This window comes from Marmota monax, unplaced genomic scaffold (genome assembly GCF_021218885.2).
Source record: "Marmota monax isolate L192 unplaced genomic scaffold, Marmota_monax_Labrador192_F-V1.1 WCK01_AAM20220418_F8-fsc00024, whole genome shotgun sequence".
NCBI lineage: Eukaryota > Metazoa > Chordata > Mammalia > Rodentia > Sciuridae > Marmota > Marmota monax.
This window is the reverse complement of record NW_026695224.1, coordinates 36,135,487-36,149,488: the sequence shown is the minus strand read 5'-3', so window position 1 is coordinate 36,149,488 and position 14,002 is coordinate 36,135,487. Positions and strand designations below refer to the sequence as shown.

At 63.3% G+C, this 14,002-nt stretch overlaps 1 protein-coding gene across 1 annotated transcript; it reads right to left on the bottom strand.

Moving 5' to 3' along the window:
* Positions 1-558: 558 nt before the first annotated feature.
* Positions 559-13,754, bottom strand: Cpne7 (copine 7). Its single transcript, XM_046434765.2, has 15 exons — positions 13,463-13,754; positions 11,443-11,622; positions 8,340-8,414; positions 8,139-8,213; positions 7,559-7,642; positions 6,919-7,008; positions 6,613-6,711; positions 5,925-6,011; positions 5,653-5,712; positions 4,969-5,102; positions 4,326-4,380; positions 3,918-3,969; positions 3,720-3,853; positions 1,614-1,850; positions 559-1,157 (listed from the first exon to the last, which is right to left on the bottom strand). Exons 1-15 carry the CDS (start codon positions 13,646-13,648, stop codon positions 948-950), a joined length of 1,758 nt encoding a protein of 585 aa, XP_046290721.1. The 5' UTR covers positions 13,649-13,754; the 3' UTR covers positions 559-947.
* Between the last annotated feature and the right edge of the window lie 248 nt (positions 13,755-14,002).

Sequence of the window (14,002 nt, the reverse complement as noted above, 5' to 3'; positions counted from 1 at the left end):
CGTCCCCTGACCCCAGCTGTCCTAGCCACAAGGACGGTTCCTTAACAGCCTCTAGACACGACCAACCCCAAAAGGCACTTCCTCCTGTGCCATCAGCCCCCACCCCCAACCTTGAGCCACGTGAGGCTCAGAGGCCACTTTTCTCCAAATTTGCTAGAGTGGGCAGAGCAGTGCCCATGGGAGGCTCTCTGGATCCGACCTCACCACCACCTGGGGACAGTTGGGCACTGCAGCCCCAGAGAGCAGAGCCGCGGGCACCCCTCCCGGGGCCTGTCTCCTTCGGGAGCTCTGCTTGTTTTCTTGCCCTGTGGGTTTCTTTCATCAAATCCGTGAGGCCGAGAGCCCACTCAACCTCACTCCATGCTGTCGACGGAGCCCGGGAGGCGCAAGGTCGCCCGGCCTCGGCTGCGAGGAGGCTCAGGAGGCTGGGAGTCCTACCAGGGGACAAGCTGGCCTGCTGTCTTCCTACTCCTCCACAAACCTGTTTCTTTCTGACACTCCTGCCCCCGGATTTCATTCTTTGAATTTGTGACACAGACAGCTCAGCCGTCCTCGCAGGTCACAGAGGCCAGGTGGGGCTTTATTAGACCCGACGCTCACTCAGACCCCCAAGGCCCTGGGATGTGGACAGGATGCTCAGGATGGCAGCAGGGGCAGGCGGAGGGGTCCTGCCAGGGCAGAGAGGGGTCTGCCCAGGAGGGTGTCGGGTGCTCAGGACAGCTGCCCTCAACAAGCAGACGCTGAGGAGCCCCGGCGAGGAGGGCCTGCCAGGCCTGTCCTACGCTCAGCAACCCCTGGCTCCAGCAGGGATAGGCATGGGGGCTGCTGCTTCTGGGTGCCCCCCAAAGGGCCTGGATCCCTTCATCTCCCGCCCTCCCAGGCCAATAGGACGACAGGAGGGGACAAGCCTGGGCTGGGAGCAGGAGGCTTCTGGGGGCCTCAGGGGCTTAAGGACCCCCAAAGGTGCTGGAAACAGAGGCCGTGGGGGCACCCTGGTCACAGTCCCCGTGCCTGGAGTCCTCAGGAGACGAGCGGGGACTGGCCTCTCCAGGGAGGCTGCAAAAGCCACGTGGAGGCAGCTCCTTGTGGCTGTAGTACTCCACCATCTGCTTGGGGACCTCGGCCAGCACACACTTGGCCAATGCCGCGGGGGAGGCCTAGGGTGGGGAAGGCAGGTGCACTTGAGCCCTTTGAGATCCTTGTCCCCCACCTGGTCACAGCCCCAACTCTCAAAGTGGTCTAAGGGACCAGCAGGGAGCTGACCTAGGCCTGGTGCCTGCTGAGCTTCTCCTAAGGACACAGACTGAAAATCGAGAGTGTGAGTCCACAACCCCCCAGAGCTCTGAGGGCCACCTGCACCCGCCTCCCCCAGGGGCTGGGGCAGGAGGTAGAGGGGCTGCTGGGCGGGCGCCGCCCACGCTCCCTGAGGAATGCCCGGGGTGGGGAGCCCTCTGTGTCCCAGGAGGTGCAGGGCAGGGGGAAGCTGCTCCCTCTGCTTCTATACAGACGGAGTTCCTGCAACCAAGCCTTAGGCTCCCTCCCGGGCCCCAGCTGGGGCGCGCCAGGTCCTCGCTGGCCAGGCTCGGGTGGCCTGCCCGGGGCCCTGCACTCACGCTCCTGAGCTCCCTGAAGGGCAGGAACTGCACGATGTCCCGGAGCGCCGGCTCGCCCCGAGGGGAGCGTAGGACGCCGTCCTCCCCGTCCAGAGTCTGCATGTCGGTGAAGTCGGCGTTGCCCACGCCCACGATGATGATGGACATGGGAAGGTGCGAGGCGCGCACAATGGCCTCCCGCGTGTCCGCCATGTCGGTCACCACGCCGTCCGTCAGGATCAGCAGGATGTAGTATTGCTGCGGACACAGGAAAGGGGTGGGGCAGCACCCAGGGCCCTCGCCCACCGCCAGCTGTGCCCCCACCTGGATTGGCCAGAACTTGGCTCAGCAGCTTTAGGACGGCTCTGCCGTGCGTTTGTTGAAGCAGCATGGCTCACCATGATGGCACACTCAGGGGTCTCTGCAGTTACCCTCCTCCAGCTCCCCCGGGCTCCCTGTCACCGTCCCACCTGTGGCTCTGGACGGGCACTGCAAAGTCCACCTGACATGACTGCCAGGCTGTGATCCAGAGGAGGAGGGGCCCCGCGTGAGCAGGGTCCACTGCAGTCCCGGCTGCGGGAGGCAGCAGGACCCTTTGCAGAGAAGCCCACTTTCCAGTGATAGCCAAGGCCACCCCACAGTCTCACTAAAGAGAAGGGGGGTCCCAGAGCTCGAGCCCTGAAGGCTGGGCCGTCTCCCTCACACCTCTGCCTCCAGCCCAGTGGACACCCAGCAGTGGTACTATCCAGGGAACAAAGGATGGACAGGCCACAGGCCCGACCAGCCTCAGAGGAAGCAGGGACTTCCCTTTCTCCAGCCATCTCCTGCCACCCCCTCTAGAGCCAGCGTGCCTCAGAGCAACCCCAGCCCTGCTCCTGGCCTCCATGTACCACAGCCCTGCTCAAAGCCCACCTGGCCCACCCAGACCAGGTCAGCGCCCGCATGGTCTCCAGCGCTCCCTCTGCCAACTTTGGGCACCCCTGGCACCGTCACCCCTGCCGGTCTCACACAGGAAAGGAGAATTAAAGACTAATCTCGTGACATCTCATGGCGACCCATTTCTTGGTGGGAAGTGTCATGACTTGAGAACAAGAGTGAGGCCACACACGCGGGCTGGTGTCTAAGCCGGGGACACCACGGGTTGGGCTGGGGCCTAGTCTCTGTAGAGGCCATGAGAGGCCCACAGGTGGAATGTGTGTCTAGCACTGCTTCACAGCATCACCCGACCCCTGAGAGCAACAGCATCCCCGCCAGATCCTTAGCCAGGGCTGTCAGTCAGCAAAGTCTGAGGGGAGGAGACCAACCACATCACGCGGCACGTGGGGACGGTGCAGTGCCCACTGCGTAGTGTGTGTGGTACTGAGGTTAAACGCACCGTGCACCTGGTGTGGTGGCCAGGCCTGTGATCCCAGCTACCTGGGAGGCCGAGGCAGGAGGATCACAGGTTCCATAATAAAAGAGAGGAGGTGGGGGTGTGTGGCTGGGTGTGAGCACAGAACCACAGAGTGCACCCTGCAGGCTCTGATGCTGGTGCAAAAACTAAAACATGAAAATATGCAAACAAACTTCTGAGTTTCCCTCTGGAGCCCGAGAGGGGAGCCTCTCCTGGCCCCTGCTGGACCCCCACTGTCCTGAGGCCTGCACGCTGTATACTTTAGCACGGTCTCAATGTAACTTGAAAAAACAAAACTAACAAAAGCACGAGGGTGGGGGGCAGACGGGCCAGCGTGCAGACAGGGATGGCTGCGGTGGCACGTCACTCCTGTAAAGCTGACGTCTTTTCAAAGGTGAGCAGAGGTGAAGGAAAGAACAGGCAAGAGGCAGCGTCCCCAGCAGCACACAAAGTGCAGAATGCAGTCTCAGGAGCACGTCATATGTACCAGGAACCCATAAGCAGCCCTGACCGCCTGTGTGTTATTGCAGGACACAGGAAGCCCAGGGCCAACCGCGAGATGATAAAAACCGACCCTGAGGCACCTGTCCACCCACCCCTCCGTCCTGCCCCAGGGTCTTTGCACTGGTGCTGCCTGTCCCAGATGTCTGCCGGCTGCCTCCCAGGGCCGGAGCCCCCTCCACACGCAGCGCCAACCCTCCACCTGGCACCCCAGCCCACACCCAGGCACCTACAGAGGCCTCGCCCGTGCGCTCCTCAACCGCCGCCATGCGGGCCACCTTGGAGATGATAGGCGCCACGTTGGTGGGGCCGTAGAGCTGGACCTGGGGCAGGCAGTTCTGGTAGGCCTCCACCACGCCCTGGATGCCTGTGGGGACAGCAGCTGAGCCGGGCCCACCCCACCCCGCCCCAGGCCCACTGCCCGCTCCTACCTTCACACTCATCGTCCTCGGGATTGAAATTGATGGCAAAGTCATGGGACACCTGGGTGGGGCAAGAGGGGCCAGTGGCTGATGCCCTCCCAGGACCCACATGGCTCACGACAACTAGCCTGCCCCATGCAGAGAGACCTCTAGGGAAGGAGGCCAAGTGGGGCCTGGGCTATGGCCTCGACCACACCCAGCAGTTCCCGAAGCTTCCCGTTTGTCAACCACCATGTGGTTGCATCTTTCTGATGGGAAGCAGGAGCTCATCTCCAGCCCGCACCCTGCGTCCTAGGAGGTCAAAGGTCACCCTCTCTGGCAGGAAGGCACCTCCATGCCCTCTGTCTAGCCGAGTGGGGTTACAAGAGACCCAGGTGACAGGTGTGGTGGCGTCCAGGCCCCAGCCTGGTCTCCTACCTCATACTTGGGAGGGATTCTGGCTCCAAACCCCAAAGCAGAAAACCTCTTGTCACTGGAAGAAAGGCAGCGTCCATCACGAGGGCCCCGCTCCTCGCAGGAGCAGATGCTGATCAGAGCCCAAGAGCCCAGGGTCCTGTGGGCCCAGGCCTAGAGGTGGCACTCAGGCCACTAGAGAGCAACGGAGGCACGTGTGCACAGGCAGGAGGGCGGAGCTGGCCAGGATGGCCCTGCTGCCCCCAGCCTGCAGGGCTCTGACACAGGGCACTGTCCGTCCACAGGACCCTGGCGTCCACAGGACCAGGGCACACTCTGGCCACACACCCCTCCATTCTCCACCCAGAGGGAGGGCTCCTGGCAGGCAGCCATGACATGGGCATGACGTCCAGCCCTCTGGGTTTGTGCTTGGTCCCTCCCAGGGGGGCCCTGGAGTGAGCCCTACCTCCGTGGTCCCAACCCCTGGGGACACCAAAGGCACCAGCCAGGCCTCTGTGCCTAGCTCCTGACCACCCCAGTCCGACGGCCAGATGGTCAGGCTGGCGTCCAGGTGCAGGGTATGCCCCCTGTGGGCTGCCACAGAGGTGCTCCTGGCCCTTCCTGGACAGGCTCCCCGGCTAGTAGCCGCCCAGGGGCGGGGCCACACCTGTCGTAGTCCTGGCAGACTTCGCCCACGGCCACCAGCGCCCTCAGGTACTCGTTGGGCTGGCGGGGGTCGATGTGGTGCAGGGAGCAGCTGTTCCGGGGGTCGCCGTTGGAGGCTGTGAAGTCAATGGCTACCTGCAAGGGCCAGGGAGGTGTGCAGCACTGGCCCGCCCTCCACCAGGCAGGCAGGGGACCAAGCCCAGGTTTGGGTAGGGGACTGGTTCAAGGAGGAAGCTGGGGCTACTGCCCCAAGATGCCGTCCTCCAGCCTCTGCAGGCAGGTGCACAGGGCAGGGAGGGGTCCCCCGATGCCCCAGCATGACCCCAGCAGAGCTGAGCTCCCGCTGGCGGGCACTCACTCCCCCCCTCCCTCCACGGAGACCACCCCTGCCCTGGTCACCCTTGTGCCTCCCACTGGGGCCCCCTCAGGGCCTCCCGGGGCTTGCTGTCTCCCATTGCCCACCCACTGCCTGCCCAGGGCCACATGGGCATGGTGGTCCCACGTCATGTGCTCACTCTCCAAGGTCGTCTCCCTAGGAGCAGGCAAGTCCTGACCGTGTCACCTCTGAGGGTGACCCTGGACTGGTTTCTGTGTGCCCACCCTCTGCTGCAGGGCCCTGGGGGCCGACTGGGGTCCTGCCCAGGTGGCCTGGGCTCTGGGTGTGTAGCAGCCTGGCCAGACTCACCGTGCAGTGGATCTGACAGCCGCCCATGATGTAGTCCAGGAAGGAGTGGACCCTGTGGAGCTTCCAGGCAGGGGCGTCAGCAGGGCCCCCCCAGGGCTGCCCCCCCAGGCCCATGTGGCAGCCCTGGGGAGCCTGCCCTCCCCTGAGGACCCCGGCCTTGTCTCCTCCCCCCTCTGCCCTGGCTCTGCCCCTCCTCCAGGGAGGACATGAGACCCCTGGGAGGGCACCCCAGGGTCCACCACCCGGGACAGAGCTCCAGGCAGGGCGCCTACCTTCAGGCCAGCCAGGACCACCACCCCGGAGTTCCTGTAGCTGCGCTTCCTCTGCTTGTACTTGGCGTTGACACATTCCCACTGGGCCTGGGCACAGGGACGTGCGGGATGCCAGGCGGCAATGTCCATCACCCTCTCCCTGGGGCTGGCGGATGCCGAAGCCTCTGCCTTGCCAGCGACCTGTCCTCATGACTGTCCCCAGCAGTGACCTCAAGGGCCAAGCCGTGTGTGGAGGGCAGGAGCAGCCACCCTACAGGGACCCATCTGCTGAATGGGGCACAACAGCATGGATCGGGACCCCATGGCCCAGAATAGGGCAAGGGGGAGCCGGGTTACCACAGCATGGCCCTGTCACCTGGGGAGAGGGCCACCTCTGGAGCCTGCAGACCTCCCGTAGGGACACTGGGCCCACACCAGCAGGCGTTCCTGCCACCCCAGCTTCAGGTGTGCCCTTCCACTGAGTGGACACAGGTGCACACGCCTGCATGCCCACCGCCATGCCTGGCCCTGGGTGGCCTCTGGCAGGGCTGTTCCAACTGTCACCCCAGCGCCCCTGGGCTCTGGGCACAATGGCATCTCTGGCTTGCCACCAGCACTAGTCTTCCCAGGGTTGTGACAGTAGCTGCTGCTGCTCCCAGCCACCACCAGGATGGCCAGGCCGCGAGCGGGGACCCCAAGGCAGGCTCACCCGGCCTTCCGAGAAGGCCTTCTGCATCTCAGCGAAGGTGGTGGAGAATTCTCCGATGAAGTCGTGCCTCCCTCGGGAGTCGTGATCCCAGACCAGGCCCTGGGGGCACAGGCCCGTCAGCCCGCCTGCCCCTCTGGGGGCCCAGGGACCCCTCCCCCTAAAGCCGGCCACCCCCACCGCCTCCCCTGTCCCTGGTTTCCCAGGAACTCTAACTCCAAGAAGCCCAGTATGTTTTGGGGGGACTGGCCTCTCTACCACCCTGGCCCATCTTGGCCCGTCCCATTTCTGTCCCTGCCCCTTCCCTACCTTCAGAGGCCGGGTCTCCTCGCAGCTGCACAGAGAGTTGAGGGACACCTTGAAGGGCTCCCACACAGGGCTGAGGTTGTTCTTCACCACCTAGGCATCGGGAGGGGTTGGCGGGGGCAGAGCCAGGGGCCACAACCCGGGAGGCTCTGGGGTCCTGGGGCAATAGGGACTCCCTGAGGCTCCCAGGAATCTGGGCTCCTCACCCAGAACCCTGGGGTCCAGGAGGCTGGCCTGCCTCCACCCGGCCCCACGGGCCCAGGACCAGGTGCCCCTCCTGGGAACCTCCCTCAGAGGTTCCACTACTCACTGGACCACTGGACCCTTTTTTTTGCCTGAAATAGATTTTTTTTTTACTCAATTTATCTCTACAGGAAACCCTCCCTCCCTGCTGTCACCACCGTCTCCCTGCAGGAAGGGGAGGTAGCCCTAAAAATAACCACAGCCAAAACAACCCCTGCGGGGCTCTGCCGAGTCCGCCGGCCCACCCTGCAGCTCCCCAGAGCAGGGCCAGGTGCTGGGAGCAGAGTCCACAGCCAGGGCTGGGGGGAGTGGGTGGCCAGTCCTCCTCCTGCCATTCACGCCTGCCAGGAAGCGCCCGGGGGACCAGCCGGCCGGAGTGCAGGGTGGGCGAGAGCCTCACCTCTGTCCTGTACACCAGCTGCTCGCTGCCGTCCCTGTTGATGCGGAACAGCTCCAGGAAGGGGTCGGACTTGCTGAAGAGGTCCTGGGGCAGCAGAGGGTTCATGGCAAGGGGCCAGGCGGTGGGCTCAGTCACTTCCCCAGGCACCAGGTGAGGAGCTCTGGGGTGACGGGGACCTGGCCCCTGGAGCCCTCATAAGTGCCCCAGCGTGCCCACAGGACCCTGGCTCCAGCCGGGCCCTGCCCTCCTCTCCTGCTCCTGGTGTCTACCCGATGTCCCCACTCCTGCCAGACCCTCCCCACTTCAGTCTCAGTTCTGACACCTCCAGAGCGGCGTTGGGACACCTTCCCAGGGCTGGTCCCCACTCTGAGTGCCCAGGGTGCCCTCCCACCCGCTGACGGCCAGCAGGCCAGGCTCAAATCCAGTTCCTCCACCTCCAAGGCATGGCCTTGGGGGCCTCCAGCCTGTGTCCCCATCATTAAGTGGGGTCATGAGTGTCTCTGCTAAGGAAGTGGCCATGGCTGGTGCAGAGCCCCTGCGGAGGACGTGGAGCTGGACGCGCCATGGGCGCCCACCTCACCTTGTCGTCCAACTTCCTGGCCTGGAAGGAGAGCTCCACATAACCATTGTTTCCGGAGATGTCCTCGGCCACCACCTGGGGGAGAGACCCCGCTGGGCTGCAGGCCTCCTGCAGGTCCAGGCTTCCCAGACCTGGCCTGCTCCCCTGCCCCCACCCAGCCCCAGAGCTACAGAGGGAGGAAGGCCCCGAGGTGGGTCTTACAGTGATGGAGGACTTGCCGGCAGTCCTGCCGAGCTTCAGCAGCAGCGGGCGGGTCATCTTCTTCTGGGCCACAATCTGGACAGAAAAGGCAGGGACGGGATGGCAGAGCACAGCCCCGAGCCTCAGGGACCTTGGCCTTCTGCTCCTCTCCCTCTCCCGCCTGCTCCCTGGCCTGGGCCTTCTGGGGCTCTCAGGACCCAGGGCCACCAACACCCTCTGCATGCCACCTCCTGCTCCAGCACCTCCAGGACTGCCCATGTGAGGGAGGCACTCGGCTTTACACAGAGGGGGACCCAGGCTCAGAGGCGAGGCCACCATAGGGCTCCTGCACAGGAAAACAGGAAGCAGAAACAGGTCCACACCTCAGCGCCTCCAGCCCTCAGGCCGGGGCCAGGCAAACGGCTGCCGACACACCTGAAGTGAGGACCTGCAGGGCAGGTGAGGACCAGGTGAGGACCAGGTGAGGACCCACAGGGCAGGTGAGGACCAGGTGAGTACCCACAGGGCAAGTGAGGACTAGGTGAGGACCAGGTGAGGACCAGGTGAGGACCCACAGGGCAGGTGAGGACCAGGTGAGTACCCACGGGGCAAGTGAGGACTAGGTGAGGACCAGGTGAGGACCAGGTAAGGACCCACAGGGCAGGTGAGGACTAGGTGAGTACCCACGGGGCAAGTGAAGACTAGGTGAGGACCAGGTGAGGACCCACAGGGCAGGTGAGGACCAGGTGAGTACCCACGGGGCAAGTGAGGACCAGGTGAGGACCAGGTGAGGACCAGGTAAGGACCCACAGGGCAGGTGAGGACTAGGTGAGGACCAGGTGAGGACCCACAGGGTAGGTGAGGACCAGGTGAGTACCCACGGGGCAAGTGAGGACCAGGTGAGGACCAGGTGAGGACCAGGTAAGGACCCACAGGGCAAGTGAGGACCAGGTGAGGACCAGGTGAGGACCCTTGGGGCAGGTGAGGACCAGGTGAGGACCCATGGGGCAAGGAAGTTTTAATGGCTGTGGGCCCCTCCTGGACACCAACTGTTCCAGCAAGTCAGGGTAGCACCAGCCCCAGGGTGGCACACCCTGGCTTTTGACAAAGGTGCGTGTCCAGCAAGGGCGACTGCTCAGCTAGGCCGAGCCCTGGGTGGGCGTCACCCACCATGCACTGCTGGCAGCTCTCCCATGGGCTGAGCCCAGCAGGGCGGGTGAAGTTGACACAGGTAAGCTCACAGGACGGGGGCCACCTGCCCAGTGGGAAGCAGGGCCCTGGGAGAGCGGGTGGGTCCTCTGGGTCCATCCTGCCCGTTGATGAGAAGGGCAACAACCGCTGTTGAGGGGGCTCAGGACTGCCGGGGGCACACCCTTCCCTCCAGGAGTGTCCTGAGCCCATGCCTGCCACTCCCTGGATGTGGGCAACTGGCATGTCCTCCCCACATGTCAGCCCCGCTGCTGCACAACAGGGTCGGCAGAAGCAGCTAACGAAAACCAGCTCCACTCTGCAGCCCCCTGGGCTGGGTCTGCACTCTGCCACCACGGGCCAGGAGGGCACTGGAGTTGAGACCCCCAAGTCCCCAGGAAAGTGATGGCACCTGCGGCTTCCACCCAGCCAGTCGCCCCTGCTCATGGCCTCCCAGAAAAGAGGGCTGACCCTGCCCTTGGCAAGACAGCTAGCCTGGCCACAGAGCAGGAAGTCCTCGAGCGTGTGCCCACACACGTGCCCGGTCTGCGTCCATGTGTGAGCTGCCCACCTGGGACTGAGAGGCGTGTCCTGCACTGCAGGGGTCCGGGTGGGGCCTGTGTGCATGTGTGCCGTACGCGCCAGGCTGGCAGGCAGGTGGGGCAGCTTCACTCTGCAGCCCCTGGGGTTGGGTCCTCCCCACATGTCAGCCCTGCTGCCGCACAACAGGGTCAGCAGAAGCAGCTAACGAAAACCAGCTCCAGCCCAGGCAGCCATGGGGATGAGTCAGATGCACATGATGTGGGGTAAAAGAACATGCTGTGCTTCACGTCCCTGAGGCCCAAGCACAGACAACCAGGGGGACCGGCTGGAAGGGGGCCAGCTGGAAGGGGGACCTGCGAGGGGATGGGGACCTACGGTCTGGGAACTTGCCATCCTCGGCCTCGCGTCTCACATGTAAGCTGTTCCTCAAGTCACAAGGCCTGTGGAAAGCCCCAGCCCCGAGACAGCCGAGCGGCAGCAGGAAAGATGCTCGTTACTTGAACAGGTGGCACAGGGTGAAGGAGAGGGCCTGGGCAGAGGGCTGCGAGCAGTGGATACCACGCTGCAGCCACCCTGCACAGGGAGGAACAGGGACACTTCCTGAACCCAGGGCCTTGTGCCTGCCAGACAAGTGCTCCTCTAAGCTACACCCTGGACAGGGAGACTGGGCCTCTTAACTTTTTTTTTCCCAGTGTTGGGGGAAACCCAGGGTCTTGCACATGCTGGGCAAACAGAGAAGAGACCTCTATATGATGACGAGGAAGGGCTCCTACGTCAGAAGAGAAAGTGTCTGCAATCCGTGGATTTTTTAGAAAGAAAAAAATCTAGGGATATAGCTCAGTTGGTAGGGTGCTTGCCTCGCATGCACAAGGTCTTGGGTTCAATCCTCAGCACCACAAAAAAGAAAAGAAGAAAAAAGAAAAGAGGAAGAAGAAAAGAAAGAAAGAAAAAAAATTAATATATTCATCTGCTCATGTGAAAACATGGCTCTGGGAGGATGTCTGGACCCAGACAGGGCTGTGCAGGAGCAGGAGGGCATCTGCAGCATGGCTCCTATATCCTGAATGTGGCATGTACCCAGGTACCACCTCATTCAAAATTGCACTACAAACACTGATATGGAAGACCAGTGGCATGGTGGCACACTCCTGCAATCCCAGCAACCCTGGAGGCCAAAGCAGGAGGGTCTCTGGTTCCAGGTCAGCCTGGGCAACTTAACAAGACCCTGTCTCAAACAAGAAATCATGTTAGGGGAGAAGCCACGGAAGTGCACCCCTCAGAACCTGAGCCACTGGGGTGCACTCCATGGGACCTCCACCTTGCCCCGTCGCCCACCCACGGCCTCACTGCCCCCAGGACCCTCCCACACCCTCCCTCCCAAGGTGCTGCTCACCTGCCCCAAGGTGCACTCCATGCCCCCCAGGAAGTCATCCTGAGAGCTAAGACCACTGGGCCCGTGGGTGTCATACACCTCAAAGCGCAGTCTCTGCACCTCCTCAAAATAGTAGTCAACAGTGAAGACCTTGGAGAACACGGGATGCAGGCTGCTGCGGACCACCTCAGTTCTGCCCACCTGCAAGCCATATCCCAAGCTGACCCATGGAGGGGCCTCCCCAGGCCCCCCAGGGTCCTGCACTCGGGGGCCCCTGTTGCCCTCTACTCTCTTCAGGGCTGTGCTCAGTCCATGGGGACCTGGCCCCTGCAAGGCATGGCAGGGCTCCAGACCACCCCTGGGGGTCACCTGCAGGGACCCTGGGCACCTCCCCTCCTGGAGTCAAGGTGTGTCACCCATGCCAGCCAAGGGCCTCGGCCCCCCTACCACATCTCATGCTCCCTCTGCTCTACCCTGTACAGAGAGGGAACTGAGAAGGGTCCTGCCCAAGGGTGGAGTCAGTTTCCACACTTGAGCTCCTACTGAGCAAGGAAGGCATGGGGTGGGTGTCCCCCTCCTCAGGGGAACTGGGTTCACCAGCCTCCCCCACGGAGCTCAGTTCCCTTCTTCAACATGTCCCCTAAGGACAAGCCCCACCGTGGGTTCCTACGTGTCGCCAGATCCCAGACTCCTGTACTCAAACCAGAGACATCTGCACCAGCCATTGTTCAGGCCAAGAAGGTACCACTGGGGGCCGGGCACAGGGTAGTCCTCAAGGAGCCTGGCGCAGTGGCAGTCCCTACACTCCACCGCAGCTTGGACACATGCTCAAGGCAGGCCCTTCACCCTCAAGGTTGATGACCTGTGGGAACTCTCGGCCTTGAGAGCCTGGTGGGCCACATCAGCAGATTTTCGATGTGCAGAGATGGTCTCCAGAGGCACGTGCCCATGATGCATCCCCCCACCATGTGGGTTCTGCTCTGCCATCTCCTGGGACCTCCCACCCCCTGTCACCCCTTCACAGCCTGCACTCTGCCACCACGGGCCAGGAGGGCACTGGAGTGAGACCCCCAAGTCCCCAGGAAAGTGATGGCACCTGCGGCTTCCACCCAGCCAGTCGCCCCTGCTCATGGCCTCCCAGCTAAGGAGGCACCCCGGTCTCTAGGTCTTGAGGGAACACCCTGGGTTCCTGTGAGCTGGGTGACTGAGAAAGCACTTTGTACAGCACAAAGCCAAGGTCCGGAGAGACAGGACAGGGTGCAAGGAACTGCCCGCTCTCCTGCAGGCAGCTGCCCAGACCTGGCCTGTGGTTCCCGTTGTCCCCAGACCAAGCCACAAGCTGGCAACCTAGGATCACTCCTGAGGCACAAGGAGGGGCAAGGCAACAAGCTGGGGGCATCCAGAATCTCAGAGCCTTCAGCTTCTGCTTTCCTGGTCCCTAGCCTGGTCAGCCAGCTCTAGAGTCCCCTCAACCAGCAGGAGTCATCCAGCAGGGCTGGGGTTGTCGCTCAGTGGGAGAGCACTTGCCTAGCATGCATGAGGCACTGGTTTTGATCCCTGGCACCACATAAAAATAAACAAATAAAACAAGGAATTGAGTCTATCTATAAGTAAAAAAATATTAAAAAAAAAATTCATCCAGCAGTCCCAGCTCCACCCAGCCACCAGCTCCAAGTGCCTCTGCCTCAGAGATGGGGACTGACAAGCCAGGTGCTCATTCTTGGCTACCGGACAGCTGCACCCCAACCAGCCCAGCCTGGGGAAGCTCCCTCACTCCTGCACCCTACTCCTTTCTGTGCCTCTTAGGCATGCAAGCTGAGTGCCTCACTCTGACCCCAAGACCCCCAACCCAGGACACTGAGATGCACCCCGACTCCTGGGCACCCCCACTCTAGACCTGTGAGCCCCACCTGGATGCTGAGCTCAGCCCCAGCTCCAGATGCCTCTGCCCTGCACCCTGCAAGCTTCAGGCCACCCGCTTGGGTCTCTGTGTCCCAGCTCCAGGGTTCTGGGCCAGCCAGACCCCCGCGGCCCGCCCTACCTGCACCCACTGGTTCTGCGCTTGCTGCAGCAGCACCACGCTGGGGTCGGACTTGGTCAATGGGTCTCTGTCCAGCAGGTGCCGGCAGCTGAGCCGCAGCTCCACCTTCGAGGCGCAGGGTGCAGGCACCGACCCTGGGGCCGGAGCCGGGGCTGCGACCGCCCCGCGATCTGTGCACCCGCTCATGGCTGCCTGCGGGGCACCTCGGACCAGGTGGGCTCAGGAGCCGCTGCTGGGGAGTCCGCGACGCCGTGGCGACCGGGAAATGGTGGCCCGGCCAGGCGTGACCGCGCTTCCCTGCACGCCGCGTGGCGCGGGCACACGTGGCGCGGGCGGCAGCCACCGCGCGGGGATGGCGGGGCTGTACGTGGCCGGCCCGGTGGAGGGGCAGTGGATGGGGAGAGGGCCAGTGGAGGGGGCGGGGAAAGGGCGGGACAGAGGGGACAGGGGAGGGGCATTGGAGGAATCTGTGCAGCGGCGGGGAGGAGGGGGCAGTGAAGGGGACGGGTGGCCCCTGGAGTCGGTGGTCGAGGAGGGCGT

Excerpts from the sequence above, each read along its gene's own strand:
- Cpne7 (XM_046434765.2), bottom strand. The coding sequence starts at position 13,648 with ATGAGCGGGTGCACAGATCGCGGGGCGGTCGCAGCCCCGGCTCCGGCC. Across the intron at positions 8,415-11,442 it reads TGGAGTGCACCTTGGGGCAG|ATTGTGGCCCAGAAGAAGAT; the intron begins GTGAGCAGCACC and ends TTTTCTGTCCAG. Across the intron at positions 7,643-8,138 it reads CCAGGAAGTTGGACGACAAG|GACCTCTTCAGCAAGTCCGA; the intron begins GTGAGGTGGGCG and ends CTGCTGCCCCAG.